Source organism: Rattus norvegicus, chromosome 2 (genome assembly GCF_021556685.1).
Source record: "Rattus norvegicus strain SHRSP/BbbUtx chromosome 2, alternate assembly SHRSP_T2T, whole genome shotgun sequence".
In the NCBI taxonomy this organism is placed as follows: domain Eukaryota; kingdom Metazoa; phylum Chordata; class Mammalia; order Rodentia; family Muridae; genus Rattus; species Rattus norvegicus.
Window position 1 is genome coordinate 9,762,060 of NC_141535.1, and position 27,076 is coordinate 9,789,135.

The following is a 27,076-nucleotide window of genomic DNA, read 5'->3' on the forward strand; positions in this document are numbered from 1 at the left end:
GAAAAATAAGGAGACCATAAGTAACTAGGACTAGAAAGCTTAGGGAATGGAGAGGTGGTTCTCCTTTTGGCTAAGGACATGTTATGTGGGCTCTCCACACTCTGTCTATGTTAAGGCTGTGTGCTTCTACTCCTGCTGTAGAACAGTATCACTGACTAAGATATTTCATCTAGGAGAAGAAAGACACTAAGCCACCAAAATGTCTTGCCCCTTCCCTTATGAATTACTGACCCTCTTTCTAAGGTGAAATTTCTCACCTATTTGCCAGTACCACTTATAGGCTATGGTATTTCTTTAGCCGTGGGGAGTGAATCAGATACTGTGCTAAAGAACATCACAAATATCCACAGCATATGAAATAGAGAAAGCTTTAAGGTTATAAAGTCAAAGGATCCATAGTAAGACAGGGAAGGAGATAGATGGGAGAGGCAGAGCTTAAAATTCTGTTGCTGAAGAATGGATAAAGAAAATGTGGTAAATTTACACAATGGAGTACTGCTCAGCTATTGAAAGCAATGACTTCATGAAATTCTTAGGCATATTGATGGAACTAGAAAATATCATCCTGAGTGAGGTAACCCAGTTACAAAAGAACACACATGGTATGTATTCACTGATAAGTAGATATTAGCCCAAAAGCTCAAATATACAAGATACAATTCACAGACCATACGAACCTCAAGAAGAGGGACAACCAAAGTATGGATGCTTCAGTCCTTCTTAGAAGGGGGACCAAAAATATTCATAGGAGCAGATATGGAGACAAAGTTTGGAGCAGAGACTGAAGGAATGGCCATTCACAGCCTGCCCTACCTGGGGATCCAGCCCATACATATACAGCCACCAAACCCAGACAATATTGCTGATGTCAAGAAGGGGGTGATGACAGGAGCCTGATATAGCTGTCTCCTGAAAGGCTCTGCCAGAGCATGACAAATACAGAGGTGAGTGCTCGAAACCAACCATTGAACTGAGAACAAGGTCCTCATTGGAGGAGTTAGAGAAAGGATTGAAGGAGCAGAAGGGGTTTGCAACCCCATAAGAACAATAATACCAACCAACCAGATCTCCCAGGGACTAAACTACAACCCAAAGAGTACACATGGACAGACCCATGGCTCTAGCTGCATATATAGCGAATGATGGCCTTGTTGGGCACCAATGGGAGGAGAAGCCCTCGGTCCTGCCAATGCTGGATCCCCCAATGTAGGGGAATGTCAGGACAGGGAGGCAGAAGGGGGGGTTGGTGAGGGGCAACACCCTCATAGGAAAAGGGGGAGGGAAGATGGGATGGGGGCAAGCTGGAGTAGCCCATTCTAATATCAAATAAAATCAATTTTCAACTAAAAGTCATCAAAAAAGATAAGGAAGGACACTTCATATTCATCAAAGGAAAAATCCACCAAGATGAACTCTCAATCCTAAATATCTATGCCCCAAATACAAGGGCACCTACATACATAAAAGAAACCTTACTAAAGCTCAAAACACACATTGCACCTCACACAATAATAGTAGGAGATTTCAACACCCCACTCTCATCAATGGACAGATCATGGAAACAGAAATTAAACAGAGAGGTAGACAGACTAAGAGAAGTCATGAACCAAATGGACTTAACAGATATTTATAGAACCTTCTATCCTAAAGCAAAAGGATATACATTCTTCTCAGCTCCTCATGGTACTTTCTCCAAAATTGACCATATATCAGGACAGATCCACCGGAATACAAACGACTTGAGAGTCTAGATTAGATTCCTTTCTGTTACTGGCAGGTGTCATGTGTTTCAATCCTGAACAAAATACCAGTTTACAAGTCTAAATTCAAACATGGCAATAAAATACATTCTATTTTCCAAGTTGCCAATAATAAACATTTACATTTTAAAAAATATGTTTTTTTTCTTTTTAAAAAGACACAGCATACTTTAGACACAGAATATGGGAAAAAAATCACGTTGCAGGATCATCACCGGGTAGTATAAAATGGCCTTTTGTATTCAGGAATGCCTCCTGGGGGGGGGGGGCGGGCACTAACATGATCTCCCTCAGGATGATGTATCTACTGTATTAGTAAAAGCAGTGCCCTCTGACATCTGCTGCTTTAATTTCTTCTACACTCACCGCCACCACCTCCTCTTCCATACGGATGTCCATTACCTGTCCCGCCATAGTCCCCTCTTCCAGCATAATCTCCCCTCCCACCATAATCTCCCCTGCCTTAGAAACCTCCTCTGCTACCCCCTCCCCCACCACTTCCGCCCCACCCTCCTCCGCCAACCCATCAACCTCTTAACCTCTTCCTCGCCCACCCCCTCCTCTACCACCACCCCTGCAACTCTTCCCTCTGCCTTCTTGTCTCTTCTGCCAGGAGGGCATTTCACGGGGAGGTGGTTCAATTTTGTTTGGCCGACCTCCCTTGTCTGGAACCCTTCCCATAGCACCTTATTAATGGCTTATGCCGTCTTCTCCTGGCTGATACCACCGCTTGTCCTGATAATCTCAGACAGATCGTCACGGGCAGCAAGCAGATGTGTCAATGTGACTGTTGTCTCAGGGGACAAAGCATAATGCTTGGACTGGTAAATTCTTGCTATGTTGTATGTTTTTGCCTTTGCTCTATCGGACCATCCAAAGGACTACACTGTCACATTCAATGGTTTCAGTAACATCTGCCAGCGGCACTCATGCACAGGAAAAAGAACCATTAATTCTTTCCAGCTTTTCTGCCTGGTCAGAACTTAAATCAACCTTTAGCATTGCTTTTCCCACGTGGCTTTTCTGGACTTTAGAGAGAATATTCTTCACCTTCGATTCCACTTGGCTCAGCAGAAGTGGAACATCTGAAGTGTCTGACCTGGGAACCCCGAGGGCATCATATACAGCTTGAACTTCCTTGCCAAATTTCACTTTTTTTAATCTGAGAATTTTTATATTTCTTCTTCTGTAATATTTGTAAAGCTTGAAGTTCTGTACTTAAAAACAACAGAAGTTTCAAACAGTCATCCTTCGTAAGGCTCTTCAATGTCTCCTTATACGAGCACCGAGTATGGACAGGCCATCCCTTTTAAAAACCACTTATCTCAAACTGGAAGCACTCTAGGTCATCTCTCCCCACTGAGGCGATGCTTTCTTCTGGGTTGCATAAGGACTTCATCTGGGAGCCTAGCCAAATGCAAAGCTCCAAAAACTCAGGTGAAGAAGGTCCGCCCTCTGCTGCCTTGGAAAGTGCCTGCTCCTCTAACAGTGCACCCTTACACCCCAGGGCCTCCAGGGTCCAGAACGTCCCCCTCCAGGCTAGTTTCAGGCCTGAGCTCTGCATGTTTTTTTCTTATTGGTTGGCATATCTATGTTCTCTAGTAACCCTGGCCTAGCGGTCATCCATTCCCTTGATTTATTGTGATCATACAAGGTCCATCTTCAGCTGTGAAGGGCAGCTTTGCTGGGTACAATGATCTTGGTTGGCAGTTATGGACATTATTCTCTGCCCTCTGCTATTTGAAATCCCTTCTGAGAAATCTGCTGTTTATCTAATGTACTTGACATTTCTCTCTTGCAGGTTGTAATAGTCATTCTTTGTCATGTACTTTTTACAGCTTAACTATAATAAGTCATGTGCTTGTATGGACATGTGTATATGAGGTTCTAAATGCTTCTTGTGACTCGATGTCTCTCTTTCCCCAGACTGGAAGGATTTCTGCTATTATTTTGCTGAAGAGGTTTTCTATGCCCTCAACCTGCAGCTCTTCTCCCTCAGATATTGCAATAATCTGAATATTTGACTTTTCAGGGTATCCCAAAGCTCTTGCATTTTCTCCTTATGGCTTTTACTTTTGTTCTTTCTGTCTAACATTAACAGTTTATAAAAACCTTTCTTCCAGCTCCAATGTTTTCAAGCTTCATCTGACCTGTTTGTTACTGAGACTGCTGGGTAATTTTTCCATCTGACCCATGTGACTTCTTATTTCCTCTGTGACTCTATACAGTTAGTTCTCCTCCAGATTCTGTCCTGCCTTCTGTAGTTCTTCTGTGAGGGTTTTGTTTGTTTTGTGTGTTTGTTTTTCATTTTGTCTTTTGTTTCTCTGTTGAGAATTGGTTAGTATATTTTATAATATATGATGATCTCTCGATTATGTATCTTGGAAGGGATCATTCTTGGTGTGGTTCATAGCACAGATCATCCTGTGCTTTTCCTAATCTCACAGACCCCTAGCAGAGAGCTAAACTTAGAAAATGGTGAGCTGTTACCTGCCAGTCACCCAGATTTTTTTCATTTCCTTCTGGTGAGTCCTTCCCTGTCACAATCCCCATTATACTCTGCAGTCTTTATTCTAAATTCTATCACCATAGAACCACCATGTGGTTGCTGGGAATTGAACTCAGGACCTCTGGAAGAGCAGTCAGTTTCTTCCATAGGGAGGTGTCATGAGTCTTTTTATTGTTGTTGTTTTGTTTCTGTTTCTTTGTTTGTTTTTTGCTCTTAACCACTGAGCCATCACTCCAGGCTTCTTTCTATAAAGAACTTTCCCTCTTGGTTTTCAGCTCTCCTCACACCCAAATCCAAATTCCATCTATAGAGACCTCGAGGCAGTGAAGCAGAGCCCACTGCTAGGGTAATAGGTATAATGCATTCGAAAATAGGCAAATTCTCTAGGAAAGGCTGGCCCAGTGTAGAGCCTGCTCTCTAGGGCCAGCAAATAGCTGTATTTTATATTTGATTCATAATTTATCTTTCTATAAATGGGAAAGCTAAATGACTATCAAATAAAGAACTCTCAGTATGGAATCTTTTATTAAATGAATTTGTATTGAAACAGTTAATTTTTCCAATTATTAAAGTCATGTGTTTTCTCAATAAAAATTGAGGATATGTTTACGAGAAATGCCTGAAAGGACACGTGCCAAGTTTTCATGGCCAGTAGGATTTTTGGTAGCTTTGTGTTTGTTTTACTGGCTTGAGTTTTATGCTTTCTTGCTTACGAATATATAGCAGTTTAGTACTTTCATTGTGTTTCTGAATGACTGCTGTAGTTTTGATTGCTCTCTATAGGGATTACATTTCACTACGTTTCATACTGTGAGTTCAGTAGCTTACTCTGTGAGATGCTCATGTAGAAAACAATACTCACTCTGACTTTAAGAAGAGAGAATTAAACTTTAGACAACTCACAGTTTAAAAGCATATCCAGAGATGCAAGCATATTGATAGAGGAGCCAGAAATAGATCTTAATCATTAAGCCGCTCAGTTCAGCTGTGTGCACTATTTCTCAGCCCTCAGCATAAGTATACAGAGTTAACTGTTCATTTTCTAATGAGTATGGGGAAATTACCATAGTTAAATATAAGTCTCAAATATTTTGGAAACTTTACCCACTGATTTCAATCTCCTGTATCAAACATCTTACTAAAACTCCTAGCAAGTACAAAATTTGCCTAGTTTTTAATACAGTTAACCCTCCAAGGACCACCATCAAAGAGCAGGAAAGCTCACACTGAGATAGCAAATGGTTTCCTTCTATACTACTTGTCAGTTTCTTTATATGTAAGACACAGTCAACAAATCGGTATTTAGTATAGTTAGTTATTCACTGATACATACATATATATACATATATATATATATAAATTTAGCTAGGCATATTTTAATCATAGTCTTATTTTTTACTGTTTGCTAAAAATATCAGAAAACTTACTGATGAATTAATTTATTTGTATTCTCATTCTGAAATTTCACATTGACGTAAAAATATCATTTAAAAAATACAAAATAATGGGAAGAGAAAATGGGACTGGAAAAATGGGTCCAAGACAGGTAAAGATGGGATAAAAATGATTAAATGAGCATGCATAAATGTCTGTGTGTGTGTGTGTAGATGAATGTGGGGGTGGGGGGCAGAGTCTGGATGTGTGTGTGTGTGTAGGTGTGTGGGTATGTGGGGGAGGGGTGTCACTGTTATTTTGTACAATTAATATGCTCTAATAAAAGTAGTCCCATAAACAGGAATTATCCTGGGTCACAGAGAACACCTCACTTGGTTGACGCTTAAGTAGCATGTACAAATCTTGGATTTTGCCATCAATGTGGTAACATGAAGCCAGATCTGGCAGCACATTTCTAGAAACCCAGCACTTATTGGTGAGACAGGAAAATTAGAAGTTCAAAACCATGCTCAGCTCCATGGTGAGATGCAGGCTAACCTGAGTACATAAGACTCTCTCAAAAACAAAGCAAAGCAAAAGCTTCATAGACTGTAACAGGAAAATCCCAAGTTTGAGGCTAACCTGAGCTAAAGAATAAGGCCCTACCTCAAGCAAATACATAAGTAAAACAAAGTCTTAATAGAAATAGATAAAAATAGGATGTGTTGATATGACAGTGAATTACATTAACTTCTGCTAGTGATGTGTAATATGACAAAATAGGTAAGACTAGTTATTAAATCTTGTTAATTTTAAATTCTGTAGATATGTTTATTTTACATGAATGAGTATTTTGCCTACATGTATATATGCACACCACTTGCATGCCTGGTGTCTAAAAGAGGGTATTGGATCCCCTGGATCTGGAGTCTTCTTGTTAGGTGCTAGGAACTGAACTCAAGTCAACAACTGCTCCTAACCTCTGGGCTGTCTCCCCAGCCCCTAAAGCTTAGTGATTCTCAGTATGTAACCTTGAACCTAATTCTGTTCTGGAAAGTGGTTTAAGGACAGCTAGCCAAAGTGGCCTACAGGGTTCTATTTATTTTAATTATTTTATTTATTTACAGTGCAAAAGTCCCTCTTCCCAGTCTCCCCTCGGAAAACTCCCCACCCTATCCCCCCTTCCCTTTGCCTCTGAGAGGGTGCTTCCCCACCCAACCACCCACCACTCCTGTCTCACCCCTCTAGCATCCCCCTTCTCTGGATCATCAAACCTCCACAGGAGCAAGTGCCTCCCCTCCCATTGATGCCAGACAAGGCAGTCAGTCCTCTGCTACATCTGTAGTGAGATCCCTGGACAGGCCCATGTTATACTCTGGCTGGTGGTTTAATCCCTGGGAGTTCTGAGGAGTCTGGTGAATTGATATTGTTATTCTTCCTATGGGTTTCAGACTGAGATGCCCTGTATCTGCACTCAATAGCTGCACTGTGCACTCGGAAGAGAATGCCTTGTGGTTAGGAAATCCATTCTAAAGGGGATAGCATTCCAGTTCACTCTCAGCTAATTCTGTCCTATGTGTGCACACCTATAGAGATGCGGACACAGTTAAGGAGTGAAGAACACCTGTGACATGTTTTTGAAAATAAATGAATCTGGATAAATAATAACTGAAGCTAATCTACAATTTTATAAGTGTAAAAGAATTTTTGTGGGGCCCAGGAGCAGCAGGTCTGCTACGTCTGAGACACCGCCGGAACCTGAAGGGACCGACCTGATAAACAGTTCTCTGCACCCAAATCCCGTGGGAGGGAGAGCTAAACCTTCAGAGAGGCAGACACGCCTGGGAAACCAGAAGAGACTGCACTCTGCACACATTACTGATTCCAGAGGAAACACCAAACACCATCTGGAACCCTGGTGCACGGAAGCTCCCGGAAAGGGCAGCGCAGATCTTCCTGGTGGCTGCCTCCGAGGAGAGCTCATAAGCAACACCCCACGAGCAAACTTGAGCCTCGGGACCACAGGTAAGACCAACTTTTCTGCTGCAAGCGACCTGCCTGGTGAACTCAAGACACAGGCCCACAGGAACAGCTGAAGACCTGTAGATAGGAAAAACTACACGCCCGAAAGGAGAACACTCTGTCCCCATAACTGGCTGAAAGAAAACAGGAAAACAGGTATACAGCACCCCTGACACACAGGCTTATAGGACAGTCTAGCCACTAGTAACACTAGAGATAATCTGATGGCCAGAGGCAAACACAGGAATCCAAGCAACAGAAACCAAGACTACATGGCATCATCGGAGCCCAATTCTCCCACCAAAGCAAACACTGAATATCCAAACACACCAGAAAAGCAAGATCTAGTTTCAAAATCATATTTGATCATGATGCTGGAGGACTTCAAGAAAGACATGAAGAACTCCCGTAGAGAAACACAGGAAAACATAAATAAACAAGTAGAAGCCTACAGAGAGGAATCACAAAAATCCGTGAAAGAATTCCAGGAAAACACAATCAAACAGTTGAAGGAGTTAAAAATGGAAATAGAAGCAATCAAGAAAGAACACATGGAAACAACCCTGGATATAGAAAACCAAAAGAAGAGACAAGGAGCCGTAGATACAAGTTTCACCAACAGAATACAAGCGATAGAAGAGAGAATCTCAGGAGCAGAAGATTCCATAGAAATCATCGACTCAACTGTCAAAGATAATGTGAAGCAAAATGGAGAGAAACTTGAAGCAATCCCACTAAAATCAGGGACTAGACAAGGTTGCCCACTCTCTCCCTACTTATTCAATATAGTTCTTGAAGTTCTAGCCAGAGCAATCAGACAGCAAAAGGAGGTCAAGGGGATACAGATCGGAAAAGAAGAAGGCAAAATATCACTTTTTGCAGATGATCTGATAGTATATTTAAGTGATCCCAAAAGTTCCACCAGAGAACTACTAAAGCTGATAGACAACTTCAGCAAAGTGGCTGGGTATAAAATTAACTCAAATAAATCAGTAGCCTTCCTCTACACAAAAGAGAAACAAGCAGAAAAAGAAATTAGGGAAATGACACCCTTCATAATAGACCCAAATAATATAAAGTACCTCGGTGTGACTTTAACCAAGCAAGTAAAAGATCTGTACAATAAGAACTTCAAGACTCTGAAGAAAGAAATTGAAGAAGACCTCAGAAGATGGAAAGATCTCCCATGCTCATGGATTGGCAGGATTAATATAGTAAAAATGGCCATTTTACCAAAAGCGATCTACAGATTCAATGCAATCCCCATCAAAATACCAATCCAATTCTTCAAAGAGTTAGACAGAACAATTTGCAAATTCATCTGGAATAACAAAAAACCCAGGATCGCTAAAACTATCCTCAACAATAAAAGGACTTCAGGGGGAATCACTATCCCTGAACTCAAGCAGTATTACAGAGCAATACTGATAAAAACTGCATGGTATTGGTACAGAGACAGACAGATAGACCAATGGAACAGAATTGAAGACCCATAAATGAACCCACACACCTATGGGCACTTGATTTTTGACAAAGGAGCCAAAACCATCCAATGGAAAAAAGATAGCATTTTCAGCAAATGGTGCTGGTTCAGCTGGAGGTCAACATGTAGAAGAATGCAGATTGATCCATGCTTATCACCCTGTACAAAGCTTAAGTCCAAGTGGATCAAGGACCTCCACATCAAACCAGATACACTCAAACTAATAGAAGAAAAACTAGGGAAGCATCTGGAACACATGGGCACTGGAAAAAATTTCCTGAACAAAACACCAATGGCTTATGCTCTAAGATCAAGAATCGACAAATGGGATCTCATAAAACTGCAAAGCTTCTGTAAGGCAAAGGACACTGTGGTTAGGACAAAACGGCAACCAACAGATTGGGAAAAGATCTTTACCAATCCTACAACAGATAGAAGCCTTATATCCAAAATATACAAAGAACTCAAGAAGTTAGGCCGCAGGGAGACAAATAACCCTATTAAAAATGGGGTTCAGAGCTAAACAAAGAATTCACGGGGCTGGAGAGATGGCTCAGCGGTTAAGAGCACCCGACTGCTCTTCCAGAGATTATGAGTTCAATTCCCAGCAACCACATGGTGGCTCACAACCATCTGTAAAGAGTTCCAATGCCCTCTTCTGGTGTATCTGAAGACAGCTACAGTGTACTTATATATAATAAATAAATAAATCTTTTAAAAAAAAAAAAGAATTCACAGCTGAGGAATGCCGAATGGCTGAGAAACACCTAAAGAAATGTTCAACATCTTTAGTCATAAGGGAAATGCAAATCCAAACAACCCTGAGATTTCACCTCACACCAGTGAGAATGGCTAAGATCAAAAACTCAGGTGACAGCAGATGCTGGCGAGGATGTGGAGAAAGAGGAACACTCCTCCATTGTTGGTGGGATTGCAGACTGGTACAACCATTCTAGAAATCAGTCTGGAGGTTCCTCAGAAAATTGGACATTGAACTGCCTGAGGATCCAGCTATACCTCTCTTGGGCATATACCCACAAGATGCCCCAACATATAAAAAAGACAGTTGCTCCACTATGTTCATAGCAGCCTTATTTCTAATAGCCAGAAGCTGGAAAGAACCCAGATGCCCTTCAACAGAGGAATGGATACAGAAAATGTGGTACATCTACACAATGGAATATTACTCAGCTATCAAAAACAATGACTTTATGAAGTTCGTAGGTAAATGGTTGGAACTGGAAAGTATCATCCTGAGTGAGGTAACCCAATCACAGAGAAACACACATGGTATGCACTCATTGGTAAGTGGCTATTAGCCCAAATGCTTGAATTACCCTAGATGCCTAGAACAAATGAAACTCAAGACGGATGATCAAAATGTGAATGCTTCACTCCTTCTTTAAAAGGGGAACAAGAATACCCTTGGCAGGGAAGAGAGAGGCAAAGATTAAAACAGAGACTGAAGGAACACCCATTCAGAGCCTGCCCCACATGTGGCCCATACATATACAGCCACCCAATTAGACAAGATGGATGAAGCAAAGAAGTGCAGGTGGACAGGAACCGCATGTAGATCTCTCCTGAGAGACACAGCAGTAAATGTGAGCCAGAGCAAGTCTCCTAGCTACCTACCTAGCTAGCACACCTGCATGGCGTGAGCAGGGTGGCCATAAAAAGGAAAAAAAGCACGTTCAATTAGTGATTTTGTGAAGAAAATGGTTTTAGCTGTTCTTATCATGAAAGAAAATAATTGTGTGAGGTACCTGTTAATTTGTTCTACTAGAATGACCATTTTACCATGTATATATCTTCTCACACTGTAGACATTAATAAAATAAAATGTTTAACTGGTGCTTAAATCATTTTATCAGAAGAAAGTAGCAAGAGAAAATTGAAAGTTTTGCCCATCCCTTTTAAAAGTAAAAATTATTTTATGTACATAGGTAGTTTTTTATGTACATAGGTAGTTTTGCCTGTGTCTGTACACCACATGTGTGCAGTGCCAATAGAGGCCAGAAGAGGACATCGAATACCTTGGAACTGGATATACAAACGGTTGTGAGCTGCCATGTGGGTCTAAGAACTCAACCTGGGTCCTCTGGAAGAACAGCCGATGCTCTTAATTGCTGAGCCATCTCTCCAGCCCCTTTTGCCTATTCCTAAAGGGAATTGATATATCCCCTTAGTAACATAATGAATCGGGCATTAAACACAAAGACTGCAGGCCAAACATTGTGGTGCACACTTTAATCCCCGCCACTTGGAAGACAGAAGTGGGTGGATGTCCATAAGTTCAAGGCCAGCCTAGTCTAATAGTGAGTTCCAGAACAGCCAGGGTTACACAGAAGACCCTGTCTCAGAATTGAAAAAGAACAAAAGAAAGGAAAGAACCATCTGTACACTTGCTAATTAAAGTAATGAAAATACATCTGTTTTTATTGATTTTTTGGGGGGCTAATTAGGAAGGTTTGCCCTGGGTTCAATGAGAGACCTGTAGCTATTAAAGGCCCTACTGTGCCTCAAGAATAAGTTTATTTCCCAGCATTATCTCCATGGATCTTTAACTACCCAGTGTCTCTAACTGTCCTCTTATGTCCCACCAGAGATATTTAGCAGCATGTTGGGAAACAAACAAAAGGACAGGCTCCCAGAAGCTGCAGATCCCTGGGGTTTCCACATCCAGTGGTGTGCTGTCCATATTCTAGCCCATCTCTTCACTTAGGTCAAACCTGACATCTCACTGTTAGGGATGTTAGCAATGTATTGGCTTAGTTGCAGTTGGCATTGCTATCACACAGTCCCTTTGACATTTTACTGTGCCTTCTGCTTCCCTTTGTGGCTGTTCCACACTTGGATAACCACAGCCATCTTCCTGCCAGTGCCCAGTTCCGAAATAATGACTCCGGGACTTAATGATTGATGAATAAATGCCTAAGCCATAAGCTTGGGCTTGTTCCCTAACTAGCTCCTAACTTATTCAACCCTTATTCTATTCTGTGCGTGCCACATGACCAGTTACTTCTCAGTTTCATACATCATCTTCTCAGAGTCCAGGTGGCAAGTCTTTTTTGGTCTCTTTCCATGGTCTCTTAATACCTTCTCTTCCTGGCCTCTTCCTCTGGTCTCTCTGGGACCCCCTGACTGGAACTGGAAGTCCTGCCCTATTCTTTCCTGCTAGCAAAGTAGCTTTATTAACCATTCAGAGATAATGGAAAACAATTTTTTGCATAACATTGAGACCCAAGATGCTTGACCATGCCATGGTCTGAACTATAACCAGATGTCTGGGCATAGACATCAGCATCACAGTTCACAAGACCAATCCCCAACACACTTGTACTGTGCACTCACAGGGCTTCCTTGGCAACCTTTCTCTGTTCAAATATAAGTTTGTATATTTTAGCTGTATTTTAGAAACTCTGGCATTCATTTTCAGACAGATCTCAGTGGTTTTGTTTTCGGAGGCACAGTGCTCTGGTTTTCTCTGATTCTTTATAACATTCTAAAAATAACTGTTGGTCAGGTCATAAATTCATTAGGTAATCCCACTGGGGCTCAATAACACCTGTTGCACACTCCTGATTTTTATATATGAGACCCTTTCAAGAATTCCCTTACATGTTATTATCAACATATCTGTATTGACAAGGTCTTCATCACTTCATAATTGTGCATATTTCTTTTTCTTGTTAAAGATCAATTTTTAAAATCAAACCTCGTCATTTTGAAAATACCATAGACATGTTACCCTGTTAATATTAATGTATCTCATACATCATATTTTCTTTTCCCTTTGTCATATACATATATATTCTTCTGCAAAGAATACTAAATAGAGGGACATGGTGAAACAAAACTATCATATTTAGAAGTGGCTTTGTGAGCAGTGATATTCCCTATTCTAACGAGAACCTAATATGTAAATTATACATGGAATGCTGAAATTATTCCATGACCATTTGGTCTTGGCCATGTAAGATAAGTGACTAGTAATAATTAAAACACTGAATCAAATCAAGAAATTTTTTTGAATTATGTTTTTTTTTGGTAAATGTCTCTCCACAATTATAATGTTCTTCAGTCTCTAGTCTCTATTCATTACTTAAAATTTACTAGTAAACCTCATAATATCTGGCAAAAGTGTGTGTGTGTGTGTGTGTGTGTGGTGTCTTGGAACTGAATCAAGGGCATGTCCCAGAGGAAGACAGATTCACCCTATTTCAGCAGTCATTAATTGCCTGTAACTCCTCATCTCAGTTTTTATATTATCCAAGGAAATTTTATATTATACTTCAATGTATCAGTGCTGTGGTACACATATGAGGTCAGAAGACAATTTTCTGGGATCACCTCCCTCCTATTACCATGTGGGGATTGTTGGGCTTAGTGGCAAGTATTTTGAGGTGCTGAGCCATCTCGCCAGTTCAAAGGAGGGGGATTTTTATCAAGATATGCATTTACCACCAGCTCTTACTTTAGAAGGAATTCTGTGTTCCCTGCCCTAACTCAGTTACCTGATGAAGGTAATTCAGCTAGCAACCTGCTTTATTTACTAATTGTCCCTCTTCTGATAAAAGCATACAATCTAATGATTTCATCTTTATTTGCAAGGGTAGATGTTCAGAACAACTGCATGTACTCAATTCTTCCTTGTACAATGATCTTTTCAGACCAGGACTGCTTGAGCAGAGAGTTGTCGTAAGCCGAAACCAAAATAAAATTTGTAGTGATTTTATCATCAAGGACATTTGTTCATCCTTCAGAAAGATTGTCACTAGGGCAAGAGGGGGAGTTAAAATTGCTTGAGACCATTGACTCAAAGTCTCTCCCAAGTCGTAGACTGGATTGGTTTCCAAGGAGTAGAAGAATTGTTAGAGGAGCTCCCTGAGAATCTTACAGATTGATCCTCACCTGGTCCACACTGGCAGGTGTACCTCATAGTATGGGCAAATGGCAGGTGTGAACAAGTTAGGAAGTGGGAAGGGAAGAGACAACTAACACTGGGGGAACACTCATTGCTTGGGAATAGCTGTTGCTATGTAGTGTGCATCTGAGGATGGTCATTCAAAAAGAACAAATACAAATTAACTATTCTGCTACCGGGAGTGCAGTTAAATACTTGGTACTGAGCTGAATGCTGATCGTAGACCCTACAGAAAGAAACTCTTCATAAACCTGCTCACGACAGGGCCTTCTAGAAATATTCATGACATTTATTTGAAATAGACATGTTTGAGGATGTCTAGAAATGTACACTCTTGTTTTAAGAATATAATTACATCCAAATTCAATGGAATTCATGATGGGCATCATTTGACTAACTCAGGAAAACAAAATATAATAATGGCATTAATATGTTTTGTGTATTTTAAAGAACTTGTAATTTTACACATATACTGGTGAAGTCCTACTTTTTTTCCCTAAGAATTGTTAAGAATTATCAGAATTCATTCAGGCCCTTTAGGACTTACCAGTAAAACCTATACTCACAATTGCTTCCACTGAATAAATTGAATTTTGCCAGAAATACGTAAGCAAATAGAGAAATGACCTCATTTTTCAGTGTAGAAGTGCTATAGGAGGATGTGTCTCCAGAGGATGACTTCAATGTTGGAACTTAGTTCCAAGAACAGGTTCACATACCAGAGAGGAGGGGGCGAAGACATCATTGTAAAGGGCACCAGGGAAGAAATAACTTCTCCAGTACGGTCAGCTCCCACAGCTAAGTCGCATCCACAAACTTGTAGCTTTCTGCTCTCTGGCCAAGCAAGTGCAGCCATAGCATCTTTATTGTATCCCAGATTGGGATACTGTCACAAAGCTGTTGCTAGGCAACAAATGTGGTTACCAGGTCTCAGCGAATAGCTGAAGGGGGAAGGCAAAGTGTTGCACCATTGTAGAGTAACCATAGCAATGACCTACTATTACAGACTAAAGAATTATCATTAACAATGTTAAAGTATCAGAGGCCCTGAATTCAGGGACTTACAAGCAGCATCTGCATGAAGTGCTTGCAGACGAGATTTCAACTGTCTCATAATTTCTATGAGGGAATATTTGTAATTACTTTATTTTAATTAAAAATTGATTATGAATTGGTTAAATTACATGCGTTATCACAAATAGTTTTTTTCTTAAGCCCATGTTATTGCTTCATGTATTCCCATGCCTACATGCTACCTGCTGCCTTTGTCCAACTAAAGGTTCCATTTGATTTGAAAAATAGTGTATAATAATCAACCCAAACCACAGACAGAAACTGTAGTAAAATAACCTGGTAAATTGAAAATCTAACGTTTCTCTGAATTTCCTGACTGAATAGGAGGCCTAAATGTTCTTTCAGTGCTTCTGCTTTGAAACACTTTCTGTCTGGCTTTTCTAGATCTGTTCTAAAAATCTCTAAAGCATGTGGCCCGCCTAGGATACTTTCAAGGCCCCTGGTCTCCTTTTGAATCTTTCCTTTCATTAAATATCTCCAGTGATTTGGTCCCAGTGACCTCACTGAGGCAGTTGTGTCCAACATCAGAGGCTGGGACAGACCAGAAAAAGAATTATTCCCCCAATCTTCCTGGGAAGCCAAGACACCGAGGTGCTCGGGGTGGGTGTGGTGAAATCAGGATCCCGCACGCTGGGGAAACCAATCCCAGGCCTGGGGAGATGGGTGGTTTCTGGGCGGGAGAAGGAGTGGCCCTTCCCGCCGAGCTACTGGATTGGCCCTGAGGGCCTCGGGGCCCCGGGAACTCTGCACTGTACCTCCGGGCCAGGCAGGCGAGTTCAGGCTCGGCGAGGCGAAGCGAGGCGGGGCGAGGCGAAGCGAGGCGGGGCGAGGCGGGGCGAGGCGGGGCGGGGCGGGGCGGGGCGGGGCGAGGCCGGGGAAGAGGGCGACGGGAGAGAGGTGGGCAGGGGGACAAGTGGGTAAAGGAGGCGCGGAGTCCCCCGACAGGCGGAACCTGTGCCTGTGAGCCGGAGGCGAGCTCGCTAGTGCACTCGCCCTGGAGGACGGGCTCCTCGCCTCTGGCCACACACCCGTGCGACCCCTCGTAACCCCGTGTGTGTTTCCGCAGGCACCGACCGTCACGAGCTCACTTCGTGGAAGAGCTTCCCGTCCATCTTCAAGTTCTTCGCGGAAGCCTCAGAAGCCAAGAGCAGCTCGCAGAAGCCGACCCTGACGCGGCGCTCGCACCGGATCAAGCACGAGGAGCTGTGAGCGCGCAGCCGCCCGCCGCGCCCGCACGCTGCCCGCAGCCTCCCGGCCCCCATTAGATTGCTTTCTTCCTCCAGCGCAGGGTCGTGATGTGTCCGTCTAAATAGCGTTTTGCATTATTTCTAGATGAGTGCAACTGTCAAAGCAATATGGCTTCGGTGGCCGCGCTGCCAGTGCCAGAGCGGGCCTCGCGCTGCAGGGCCCGGGGCCGACCCAGGCAGACGACCGAGGCAGACAGCGCCGGGTGCGCCAGGGCCTGGCGCTCCTATTGCCAGGCTGATCCGCGGGGCGCGGCTGGCCGAGCGGCGTCTGCGCGGTCCTATCGCCCGCTGCAGCGCGGCCGCTGTTGCCCAGCCTCAATCGTGCCCATTTTTATTCCCCTTTAAACCGAGCAAGCTTTTTTATTCTAAACCTCAAACTTCGATTTTTAACCGGGTTTTTCCCTCGGGTCATCTTATGAGCCCCTGTCTTTTATACAAAGCCACAAACCCAGGCACTAGAAATGCCAACTTTAAATTCAAAACATGATGGACTGTGTAGTTTGGAGAGTACAATTGTTCTCTCGTTGTAACGACTTATTTTCACTTCAAGACCCAAAGAAAAACTTTGCATAAAGTACCAAATCCGAATCCTCTTTTCTGCACAGTTGAATTCCAGTCTTTATATCTCTGATTTCAGGAGAGAATGTCCAAATGAGAAACATAAATAGATCTTTTAGATGTAAGTATAAGCCCCCATTTTCAGTGAATTTCCAAGTTACTTATAAGAGCTGACCTTACTATTAAAATATATAACGTGATGAATGACCTTGTAATTTAGATGATACACTTAAGGTTATGTGCTCCGGGGCAGAGCCGGGGTGGTAGGTTGTGATCCTTACTAACTGTACTCTAACCTTTCTTATAGTGTGTCCTTTCAGAAAATGACACTGCATACCTCTTCCTTCCAAAAGGCCAAGGAGGGTTAAAATGGTTATTTCCCTCTACAGTAGGAAAAGAGAAGCCTAGTGTGAATGAGTTTCTCTTGTCCAAAATGTTTAGTGTTCTCTTCCTGTGATAGGGTTCTGCCCTGTAATTCCAACAGTTAGGTCCTTTAACCCAACACTGTTAACAACTGGCCAACACTGTGAAGTACAAAGGATAAAATGTGTTGACATTTTACTGGCTTTCAAATAAAAATATGAAGTATTGAATTTTTTAATTAGTGAAGATTATATCAGGTGGATGAGATTGTGATTTAATACATCCATCCTTTTTAAAATGAATTCAACAAGTAATGTGTCTGCCTTGTTTGAGACCATGAGACAGTATAATCAAAATGAGTCTGAGTTACTAACACCAGGGAAGGAAATCTGAGCTCAGGGGGAATATTGTCATATGAACTGATTTTAGCAGGTTTCAAACTGGTAACATCTCATTCTGTTTACGAATACATACATTCAGTAGTTCTGTAGTGACAGTAAAGTCCTCAGTGACCATGGCTGGGCATCTTCTGATATTCCTTAGGCAGAAACACCTTAGGAAAAATCAAAACAGCATTTTATACAGCTTCTTCCAAAAATGTCAAGCACATTGTACTGGCATAGTGACCCTTTGCATTTCTGATTTTAGAAGGATTGATGAACTCTGAAAATAATGATGTCTTCCCAGTGACTGGGCTTAAAAAATTGGTGTGTGTTGAGTATATCTTACCAAATGTTATAAACTGTCTGCTGTTCTCAGCATGTGAAAATTTTCTTAAGAAACTGATTTTGCAACATTAAAGGGGGGAAACCTATGCAGTTTAAATTTGCTAAACTTCTGCAGATAAACTAAAGCCAAGTAACTATGCTCGGCTCATGGACCAAATAGACATCTCCTGTTTCTCCCTTCCAGGTTCCTCTGTGCAGCTCTGAAATCTTGTTTAGAAAAAGTCTCTGTTTCCTTGGGATGAGAACTTTATAATCACTGAATTGTTCGCTTGGCATCTGTCTAGTAAAGAGCTATTTACAAGATTACATTTTGTAAATGTCTGTTACTACTTGTGTGTCCCTGCTATAGCAACCCAGAAGGAGCCAGGCACAGCATCCCAGATCACCAGCTGATGAGTGACAAGTGATTCCTTACAATGTAGGATTTCTTGACCTGTTGAGTGGGTTGCTGTTGGTATATCTGTACTGATGTTATTCACTCGGCTTTCTTTGGATAACAACAATCAGTTGGCAGTACCCTGCCTGCATGGAGGCCAGAGCTGTTCTGGTCTCTTCCTATTTTTATTTTCTTAAAGAGATTTTAGGCACCTAGTGGTAGAAAGGTAGGGTGTGAGTTTTTTTTTTTTTTTCTTTAACTTCTTATACTTCGTTCTTAAAGTAAATAGATGGAGAAAGACATAAATTGGAAATTCAAAAGAGTCTGATTCAGCGAGGCAGTTGCTTTGGAGCTTTTTAGGGTACATAACACACAGTCCTTTGGATGTTTGCTAGACGTCGACTTGTAATAATTGTCCTTTTCTCACATTACTGCCTTGTGCTTTCTGAAACGCATTTTTGTTTGTTTATACATCAAAAATAATAAAGTGCGGAGCCTCCTGTAATCTTGCTTACCATTTTAAAATAAAAATTTCCAACAAAGCAACTGTGTATTCTTCCTCCTCGGTTCTTTTTGCACCAACTGCACAGAGGCTGTTAAAGCTGGCAGGAACGGTTGGGCCGGGTCCATCAGGATTATAAGCCTCAGCTGCTTAGTATTACTGCTTCCACTGCTGTAAGGCCACCCTAACCAGTGGAGTCACTCTGGCTCACATATATCTTAAAGATAACATTTTTACCACATACTTTCAGTATATAAATATCTTCTTAGCAAGGAAATGAAAAGGCTTGATTTCAAATGCTTTATAAAATAAGCATTACTGTACAGTTAATATAATTTCCAAAGGGAGCCTGGTAAGTTGCTCCCCAACTGCTGATGGGAAGATCTGGATAAAGTGTGTTCAGCCCAGAACTAACTTGTTTACATTTATGCTCCAGCTATTGCTTCCTTGAGAGGTTTGGGTGACAGAGTGTGCTAACTAAATTAGCACTGCTAATAAACTAGATTTGTCTTCATGGTTTTCTGTATGGCCTGGAGTTCCAATACAAATGTGTGAATCTTACATGTTGTAATCATTGTTTAGATTGGCTAAGCTGTACTCTGAATTCATTTAAGAAAGATTGCTATTAAGTAACTTTCAGAGTGTAAATTTTCACAGTAAATTTTTTTTTTTTGCAAACTTTTCTCATGTCTTGTGGGGAGAGGCTTAAAAAACATGAAGCATTTATACATTTGAAACATGGGTGGCAAAAAGGGGATAATCGTGGAGAGTACTTATATAGTCTCTAGCATGATATTATAAAATAAAAGACTCTAAGACATATAAGACATATCCCTTTCAAAAAACGTAATGCTTTTTCTCCTTCCTTCCCTGTATAGAATGGCTGAAGAGGAGTCTCTTGAATTGTTCACCTTCCTTTATCTAATATTCTATTAATCTCCAAAAAGAAATAAAAGATAAGTTTGGGTCTGGGAAAGGGGTTTTTAATCAAAACTTCACAGAGCTTAAAGCTACACCGCCTACAGCATTAGCTTTGTAGGTGGTTTTAGATTTAAACCACTGCAGCTGCCATCACTGTACTCAGAGTGGACACCAACTGGAGTGCTGGGGGCGGGGCTACCATAAAGTGCGTTAAGAGCGTCCTGGAATAGAAGTAGTTATCAAAGCATTCCAGCATTTATCTTGAAATCTGCATATTTTAAGGAACAATGGTAGTTTTAAACCTCACACTTAGAAGGGATGGATGTTAATTTAATTGATTCATTTGGATCAATGTTTTTAAAGTTTCACATGACTGCTCTCTCATGAAGTGAAGCCTTTAGCAGTCAGTGGTTTGACATGAGACTTCTTGGATCTCCTCAGTGGGACCCTCCATAATATCTAAAACTAGGCAACAGCCTGTGATGTTAACTTTTGGACTGGGATATCGCAGTAGCTGATATAATGCAGAAATGGTGTTCATTCCCAGCACAAAGGTGTTAAAGGAATAATAATGAAAAATAGAGCAAAAAGCTAAAGATTTGCTATTTAGGATTGATCAATTGGTCATCACAGAGTTGCCAGTATTTTCCCTATGAATGTAAAACTTAGAAAGAGATTTGACTTAATCCATGAAGTCTTTCAGGCAACTTTTCCTGACCCTTTGCCATGAGGATTGTGGAAAACCTTTTACTATACTGTGTTGAACTTTGCTTAAACAGCTATGAAACATGTTTCTATCAAGAAATGTATGGAGGTGCAGCATCTGTCTCTCCAGACCATTTAGCTTACCCTTCTGTAGCTGTTACATTGGGCGATATGAGAAGTTGTCATAGGTAAAATGATGTCAAACTAACTTGCTCTGTGAGTAAAACCAAGAATCTGAAATGAAAACACCCAACACCCCAAGAATGATATGTCTCTTTAAACTTTACAGTTTGAATAATGAACTCAGATAGAAAGTTGGCAGGAAAGCAAGCTATGGCACCGTCACACTACAAACCATTTTCACTTTTCTGTCCAATTTCAGAGTGCATGTGTTTGTGAGTATTTCACTAGATCAGTGACAGCTCTTTATTTGCATAATCATATGCTCTGGTCTGAAGAGAAAACTAACCCCCAAATTTCATGGGTCACCAGACTGCAACAATCAATGTTTTATCACGTATGCGAAGCAAAATCTAAGAAGCTATATGAAGTTTCTTGGGTAGTTTTTACTCCTCAGAAAATTAAAGAGTTTTCCTCTCCTGAATAGATTCAAAATCTTTCCAAGTTCTTTGTAACTGAATTCCGTTTGAAGGCAAAACTAGAGATTAGCATGTAGATCTGATTGTAAGCTCACTAACATTGCTTCAAAGTGGCTTAAGAAGAGCAGCATTTTCCTTCACTAAACCTAAAAATTCTTCATAGGATGAGGGGAAATACTGGTCAAATTATTATTTGCCAAAATGAAATCCACATTAATCACCATTGAATATTAAAAGACCAAATAGGAGAAATTGTGTGCATATATACATAGTTTTGTCCCACATGCACAGCTTTTTACCAAGTACTTACGTCCACTGCTATTGATTTCAATGGAATTTCTAGACAACATATGCAAAATATATATGTCCATTCAGTGCCTGTAACATAGTAGTTGCTCTATATGTGCTGGTCTCCATGAAAGTTTGTAAATTTTTTATGAAATGGATTTTTCATGTTCAAAATATTCAAGGCTTTGCAATAAATATTTGCATCTGTAAATCTCTGCTGCTACATAGTACATACTTGAGTGTAAGGTTGGCTTTCTTTCATTAAAGAAAATTGATTTTAACTGCTAATGTCTTTAGTTTATAGGCACTTTGCCAATTTTGAAAACAAAAGAGCACATGCAGACTGTTGGGGGGGCTTTTTATGGAGTTATTAAAATCCTGGAAAATTCAGTCTCTACCTAGTTTCTTAAACAGTACAAGGTAGAAAATGCACCTTTGTAAAAGCATTGATATGTGAACTTCATTTAAAGTTAGTTCACACAACTTGTTAGAATCAAGAAAAGGGAAGCACTTGGGGGTGGGAAAGAATGGCATAGTTTCAAAGTATTTTATTCTCTGAAGACTGAAAGGTCTTTAAAGTTGGGTGTCAGAAATTTTCTAAAATGTTGCTATTATTTCAGTGAAAAGCAAATCCCCCCAAGTTTTAAATTAAAGGTGAATTATGAATGAAAGCTATTTTTTGGTCTTCATCAACTGAGAAATCAAACCTCTGCTTGTCAAGAGCACTCCCAAGTGCTCTTGTCACCTTTGTGTGGGTCCTACTGAGATGTTGCTCCCCTAGCTGCATAACCTCTGATGTCGTCCTCCCCGTGAGTTTCCGTCCAGACTGAAGGCCTTGGATTTCTCTAGGTAGAAACTCCTCAAAAGCAAATCTGTAAAAACCAATAAGTCCAAGTTGAGAATTTTATCCAAATAGAACTAAAGATTAGAGAACTGTGTTCTTCTGAGTCAAGTCAACAGCATTTCAATTTTAAGGGGAAAAACTCTTCCAAGAAAAACAATAGACAATATTTATACCTACCTGTTTTTTCCTCTATTTTACCTTTGTGAGAGCATTGCTTAAGTATCAGATGGTGCCCTCAGCTTTGCTCTGCCAATGGAGAAGAGTGTGTTCTTTCCCACTCAGTGCTACAGGAGACAAGACTTCCCCTTCTATCATGAACATTTGTGTTTCAAATACCACCTAATCCTAACAATGTGAAAGTTTGATCTCTGGTGCAGCTCATCCTCTCATACCTCCTAATTATTTTTCAAAAGCTTTTCATCTTTTTAAAGTTATACTTAAATAAATGGGATTTTTTTACGTAAGCATGTATACATTCTGGACACGTTGGACCCTCAGAATGTGTCAGCTGAGGCAATATTCATGGTGTGTTGTGTTTTGTTGGTGTGTTCTCCCACCCTCAGTCCTTTTGCTTTGCTTCAGTAAATTACTTAATATCATCCCCTGGAATAACCAGCTCTAAAGATAACAGTAGCACAAAGTGACACACTTTGGCTTTCATGCAGTTTTGAGAGAAAACCATTAAAATTGCATTGATCTCACAAATATTGATCTACTGCTTGATATCAAATATCAAATGAGATGCTGTCAGTCTGCTGATCATTGTGTCAGCTGTCTGGATTCATGTCCTTGCCCTTCTTCACTGTACATAGATTCAAGGAGCTGGAGCTACATAAGATTTTCATGATTAAAACAATTAAGGTCCATTTTTTCCTGTTTCTCACAATTCTGGCTTGGCTAAACACAGTGCATGGTGTGTTTGTTATATCATGTATGTGCAATGCTTTTCAAGAACATGGTGCTTTTCTGGATACTTTATATTTCTGTTTACAAAGCTTATATTTCTATTTGCAGTTTTATGTTATTATTGAAATTATTTCTGTCTGAATTTGCTTTCTTTCTAATCACCAGCCTTTAAAAAAAAAGATTGTTTGCTTTTTAATAATGCAATTAAAAGCATTGCTTTACAACACAGAATGAATTCTTATCCGATGGGGACATCATTTCTTTTATTCTTGTTGACAAGTATAGTATTTCACAAGAGTAGAATTCAAAGTAGTTAGGTAGGTGGAAAATATATCTTCCTCAGTAAAATGTGATCTAGCAGGGTTAAGTCACCCTCTGCTCTTATTCCCTAGCACTCTGGAAATAGCAAATTATCCTATCCTTGGGTCTTTTTAGAGTCTCCAGTAATACTTTTTCTCTTTTCCTTTCTCTTTATTTTGCACATCAGCAATTGCCAATTATGGAGTTTGAAATGTGATATACTTTAAGGAGGAAAATACCCCACAACAACGAATGACCAGTTAACATTACTGTCTACCCTGTAATGACCCAGAAATAAACGTAGGACCCGCCTAGAATATTTTTATTGCGCTGCCACATTTGTATTTTCCAAATTTGCTAGAATGGAAATTTTCTAGTCCTGTGAGTTGGTGTCCCTTTTCACTTTTACACCTCGGCTCAGTTTGGAGACTCGAAAAGAAGCTACGTGAACGCACCGTGCTCTTCCCAGCACCATGGACAGCGCCCAGCTCCCCTTCCTTCCCCTTGGCCAGAACCCCAAAGTTCAGGCCTAGCGGGATTCCTCACTCCAACGATTTCCACCCCATAGGATATTCTCTTTTGAAACCTCGGGATCTGAGCCCAAAACAACAGTGAGCCTAAAGACTATAGTTTGTGGGTGGAGAGTCTTGTTTGCTCCCTGCTTGGTGTTAATCAGAGCGTCCAGAACTGACTCTCCATTCGTCTCCGGAATTTGCATTTAGTCTTCGCGGAATATAGCTCCACCCCACAGTCACTGCCTTGGTAAGAGTCTTTGCTCCCCCAACCCAAATTTCTTGGACCAACTTTTCATCACTACCACCCGTTAGCTGGCACGATCTGTATCAACTCTGCTTTAAAGAGTCTCTGCTGGGACTTTATTCTCAGGCCTATAATTTCAGTCGCGATTCCAGAGAGAGAGAGAGAGAGAGAGAGAGAGAGAGAGAGAGAGAGAGAGAGAGAGAGAGAGAGAGAGAGAGAGAGAGAGAGAGAGAGAGAGAGAGAGAGAGAGAGAGAGAGAGAGAGAGAGAGAGAGAGAGAGAGAGGAAGAGAAGAGAAAAAAGAAAGAAAAGAAAAGAAAAGAAAAGAAAAGAAAAGAAAAGAAAAGAAAAGAAAAGAAAAGAAAAGATGCACACCCAGATCCACCAGCCCCTGATCCCACCACCCAGTTGGTGTCTGAAGCTGTCAGACTAACTCTAGAGCGCCTAGGCGCTGCTTAATCACCTCTTCCGAGCAAGCGAAGCCGATCTGCAGCAGCTTTTGGCCGAACGGCCCGAACGGCCGGCTAAACAGCCTGACAGCAACTTACTTGACTGCATCAAAAAGGGACACCTCTGGCTCGCACCCGCCACATTTTCTCATCTTCAAATCTCAGTCCTTTCAAGGGGTTTTCGATAAATCTCCTTGTTTGGCGTTTTATTGATTTTGTTTTGTTTCAATTATTGCATTGAGCAAAGTGCAGTAATGGAAGACGACTTCCGTGTGGCATCTGGTTCTTTGCATAGTCTCCCTGGCAACCCCAGCCGCCACTCCTAAGTTTCACATCCAACACCTTTGCTGTGTTGATACTCTTGCCTTATTTTATTTGGCTTCGAAAGAAATCTCTCTCCTCTCATGAGAACACAGTTCGCATCAATCCGCTCTCTGAATCAACATTGGGGTGTACAAAGCAGGTGAAACTGTCAAAATCTATTAAAGAGTGAATAAACACCGTCCCAAACCAACTTAATGCAAACTTTCCAAGTAAAAGTGATTAAGAAAGTGAACCGGGTAAAACCCATGCAGTACCCTTGGCAAACGGATTTCAACACTGTTCTGTATTACATGAAATATATGATACATTTCAGGAGAGAACTTTTCTTTACCCTACACAGCATTACGATAGAAATGCCAGTGAGTTTCTCAGCTGAGCAGCAAGTTAGCTGCAAAACACCATTTTCTTCTTTTCATTAACACACAAATAATTGCTTAAATATTTCACTAGTGTGCCTTCCGATCTCTTCTCAGAGTTGCTGTAAGCAGGCTCCTCTCTCAGTCAACACTGCTCACGTGAACTTTATTCTCTTCCCAATCTGCAAAGTCACTCCTTGGTTTGCTTCCCTCAAAGAGAATTTTCTCCTTAGTTTGACCATTAGTTCAGTCTCAAGAGTAATTGTGTGTAAATTCATGCTATTAGAGAAACTCACTCATGGGGGAAGTTATTTAAATTAGCAACTGGACCCTCTATGAAAACTGATGGAAACTCTTGGAGCTTAAGTACTTACAGCTTGAGTGTGCAGGGCTACTAGGGGACCTGTTGAATCTTAGCGACTTGGGGACTCCTTTATTCTGAACTAGAGCACTCCCTGCATCTGATTCACAGCTCAGATAAATATTTATAGATGCTTATAAATTATTGGTCAGTGTAGTTTTTCTATGAATTGAATTTCTACATTGAAAATGTTTTATTCTAGCATTCTGGGGTTCTGGAGCAAAGGGGTCTCTGGTACAAGAAAATGCACAAAGTTGGAAATAAGAATTGGAGAGACTTGAGGTGACAGGGTAAATTCACTGAGTGGGTTTGATCTCAGTTTGAATGCTGGGGGATCTTTTTGATTCATGCAAGCTTTCCTTTTATTAAATTTTTTAGCATTAAAAAAAAACTGTGTTCCTGATTCAAATTTCTGGGTTATTTAAATAAGTGAGAAACTTCCAGACATACATATATATTTCAAGAAAATGGCTCAGTTTCTGTATTTAAAAACATTGAGAAAATAAATTAAGTCCCCATGAAAGAAACATCTGTATCAATGCTATCTGTATGTGTTTGGTGAAACTTTAAACTTTTCTAAACCTTCCTAACAACTCTAAAAGCATAGATGTCTGGGGGTTCTCCCCACTTTCTCTTTTAACTATTTAATCCCAGTATTCTCCCATGGTTTCTGATGACCTAACCATTTCTTGTCCCTCAAATCTTTTAAATTTTATTCTACCTTGACTACTTGTCGATGTCAAATACACAGTACTTAGAGAAATATATTTTACACATTACAGAAGAATAATGGTTCTTGGCTGAATTGGGGGAGGCCAGAATAAATAAGTTCTATTCTTGAAGATTCTTTGGGGAAGAGAAGTACACGTCGTCATAACTACCAAATGTCAATAGGTATTAATATTAATTAAAATGTGCTGGGAAGATCATGTGGAGGTAGAAGGAATGCAGTAGGTTCCAGAATCATGAAAGAAGTTGTCTGGGCTGCTGCACACCTGAATTCTACCTCTGTAACTTGCCCACAGACCTACCTCAGAGTCTGAGGTTAATTCTGAACTTTTTACTGGGCCCCTTACTGCTCAAACTGAACTTCAAACAATTCAGTTTGGGAGATAGCTGGGTGACTGTATGGAGATTACTTCTCTTGGAAAAAGCTCCATGATTTCAGCCTTTTCTGATACAGTTAAAGGCTTTGTCCTGTGCTGTGAAAAGGAAATCTTTTCATGAGTGAAACTTTCGAAGAACTTTAAACTCTGAAGTTGCATCAGTTTTTAAATGACTGGGGATATTAGGAACTTAGATGAGCCATTAGGGTTATGCTTTTGATATTGAGCAATTCAAT

General features: G+C 40.8%; 1 protein-coding gene and 1 pseudogene across 27 annotated transcripts in view; one reads left to right on the top strand and one right to left on the bottom strand.

Moving 5' to 3' along the window:
* The window catches only part of Arb2a (ARB2 cotranscriptional regulator A), a 464,299-nt gene extending 445,332 nt beyond the window's left edge, over positions 1-18,967 (top strand). For all 27 annotated transcript variants that reach the window (NM_001439487.1, NM_001439488.1, NM_001439490.1 and 24 more), the window contains 1 exon segment: positions 16,216-18,967. In NM_001439487.1, coding sequence (NP_001426416.1) covers positions 16,216-16,358 — 143 coding nt within the window. In that variant the 3' untranslated portion in view covers positions 16,359-18,967.
* Positions 2,071-14,090, bottom strand: Fam98b-ps2 (family with sequence similarity 98, member B, pseudogene 2; annotated as a pseudogene).
* Positions 18,968-27,076: the final 8,109 nt, after the last annotated feature.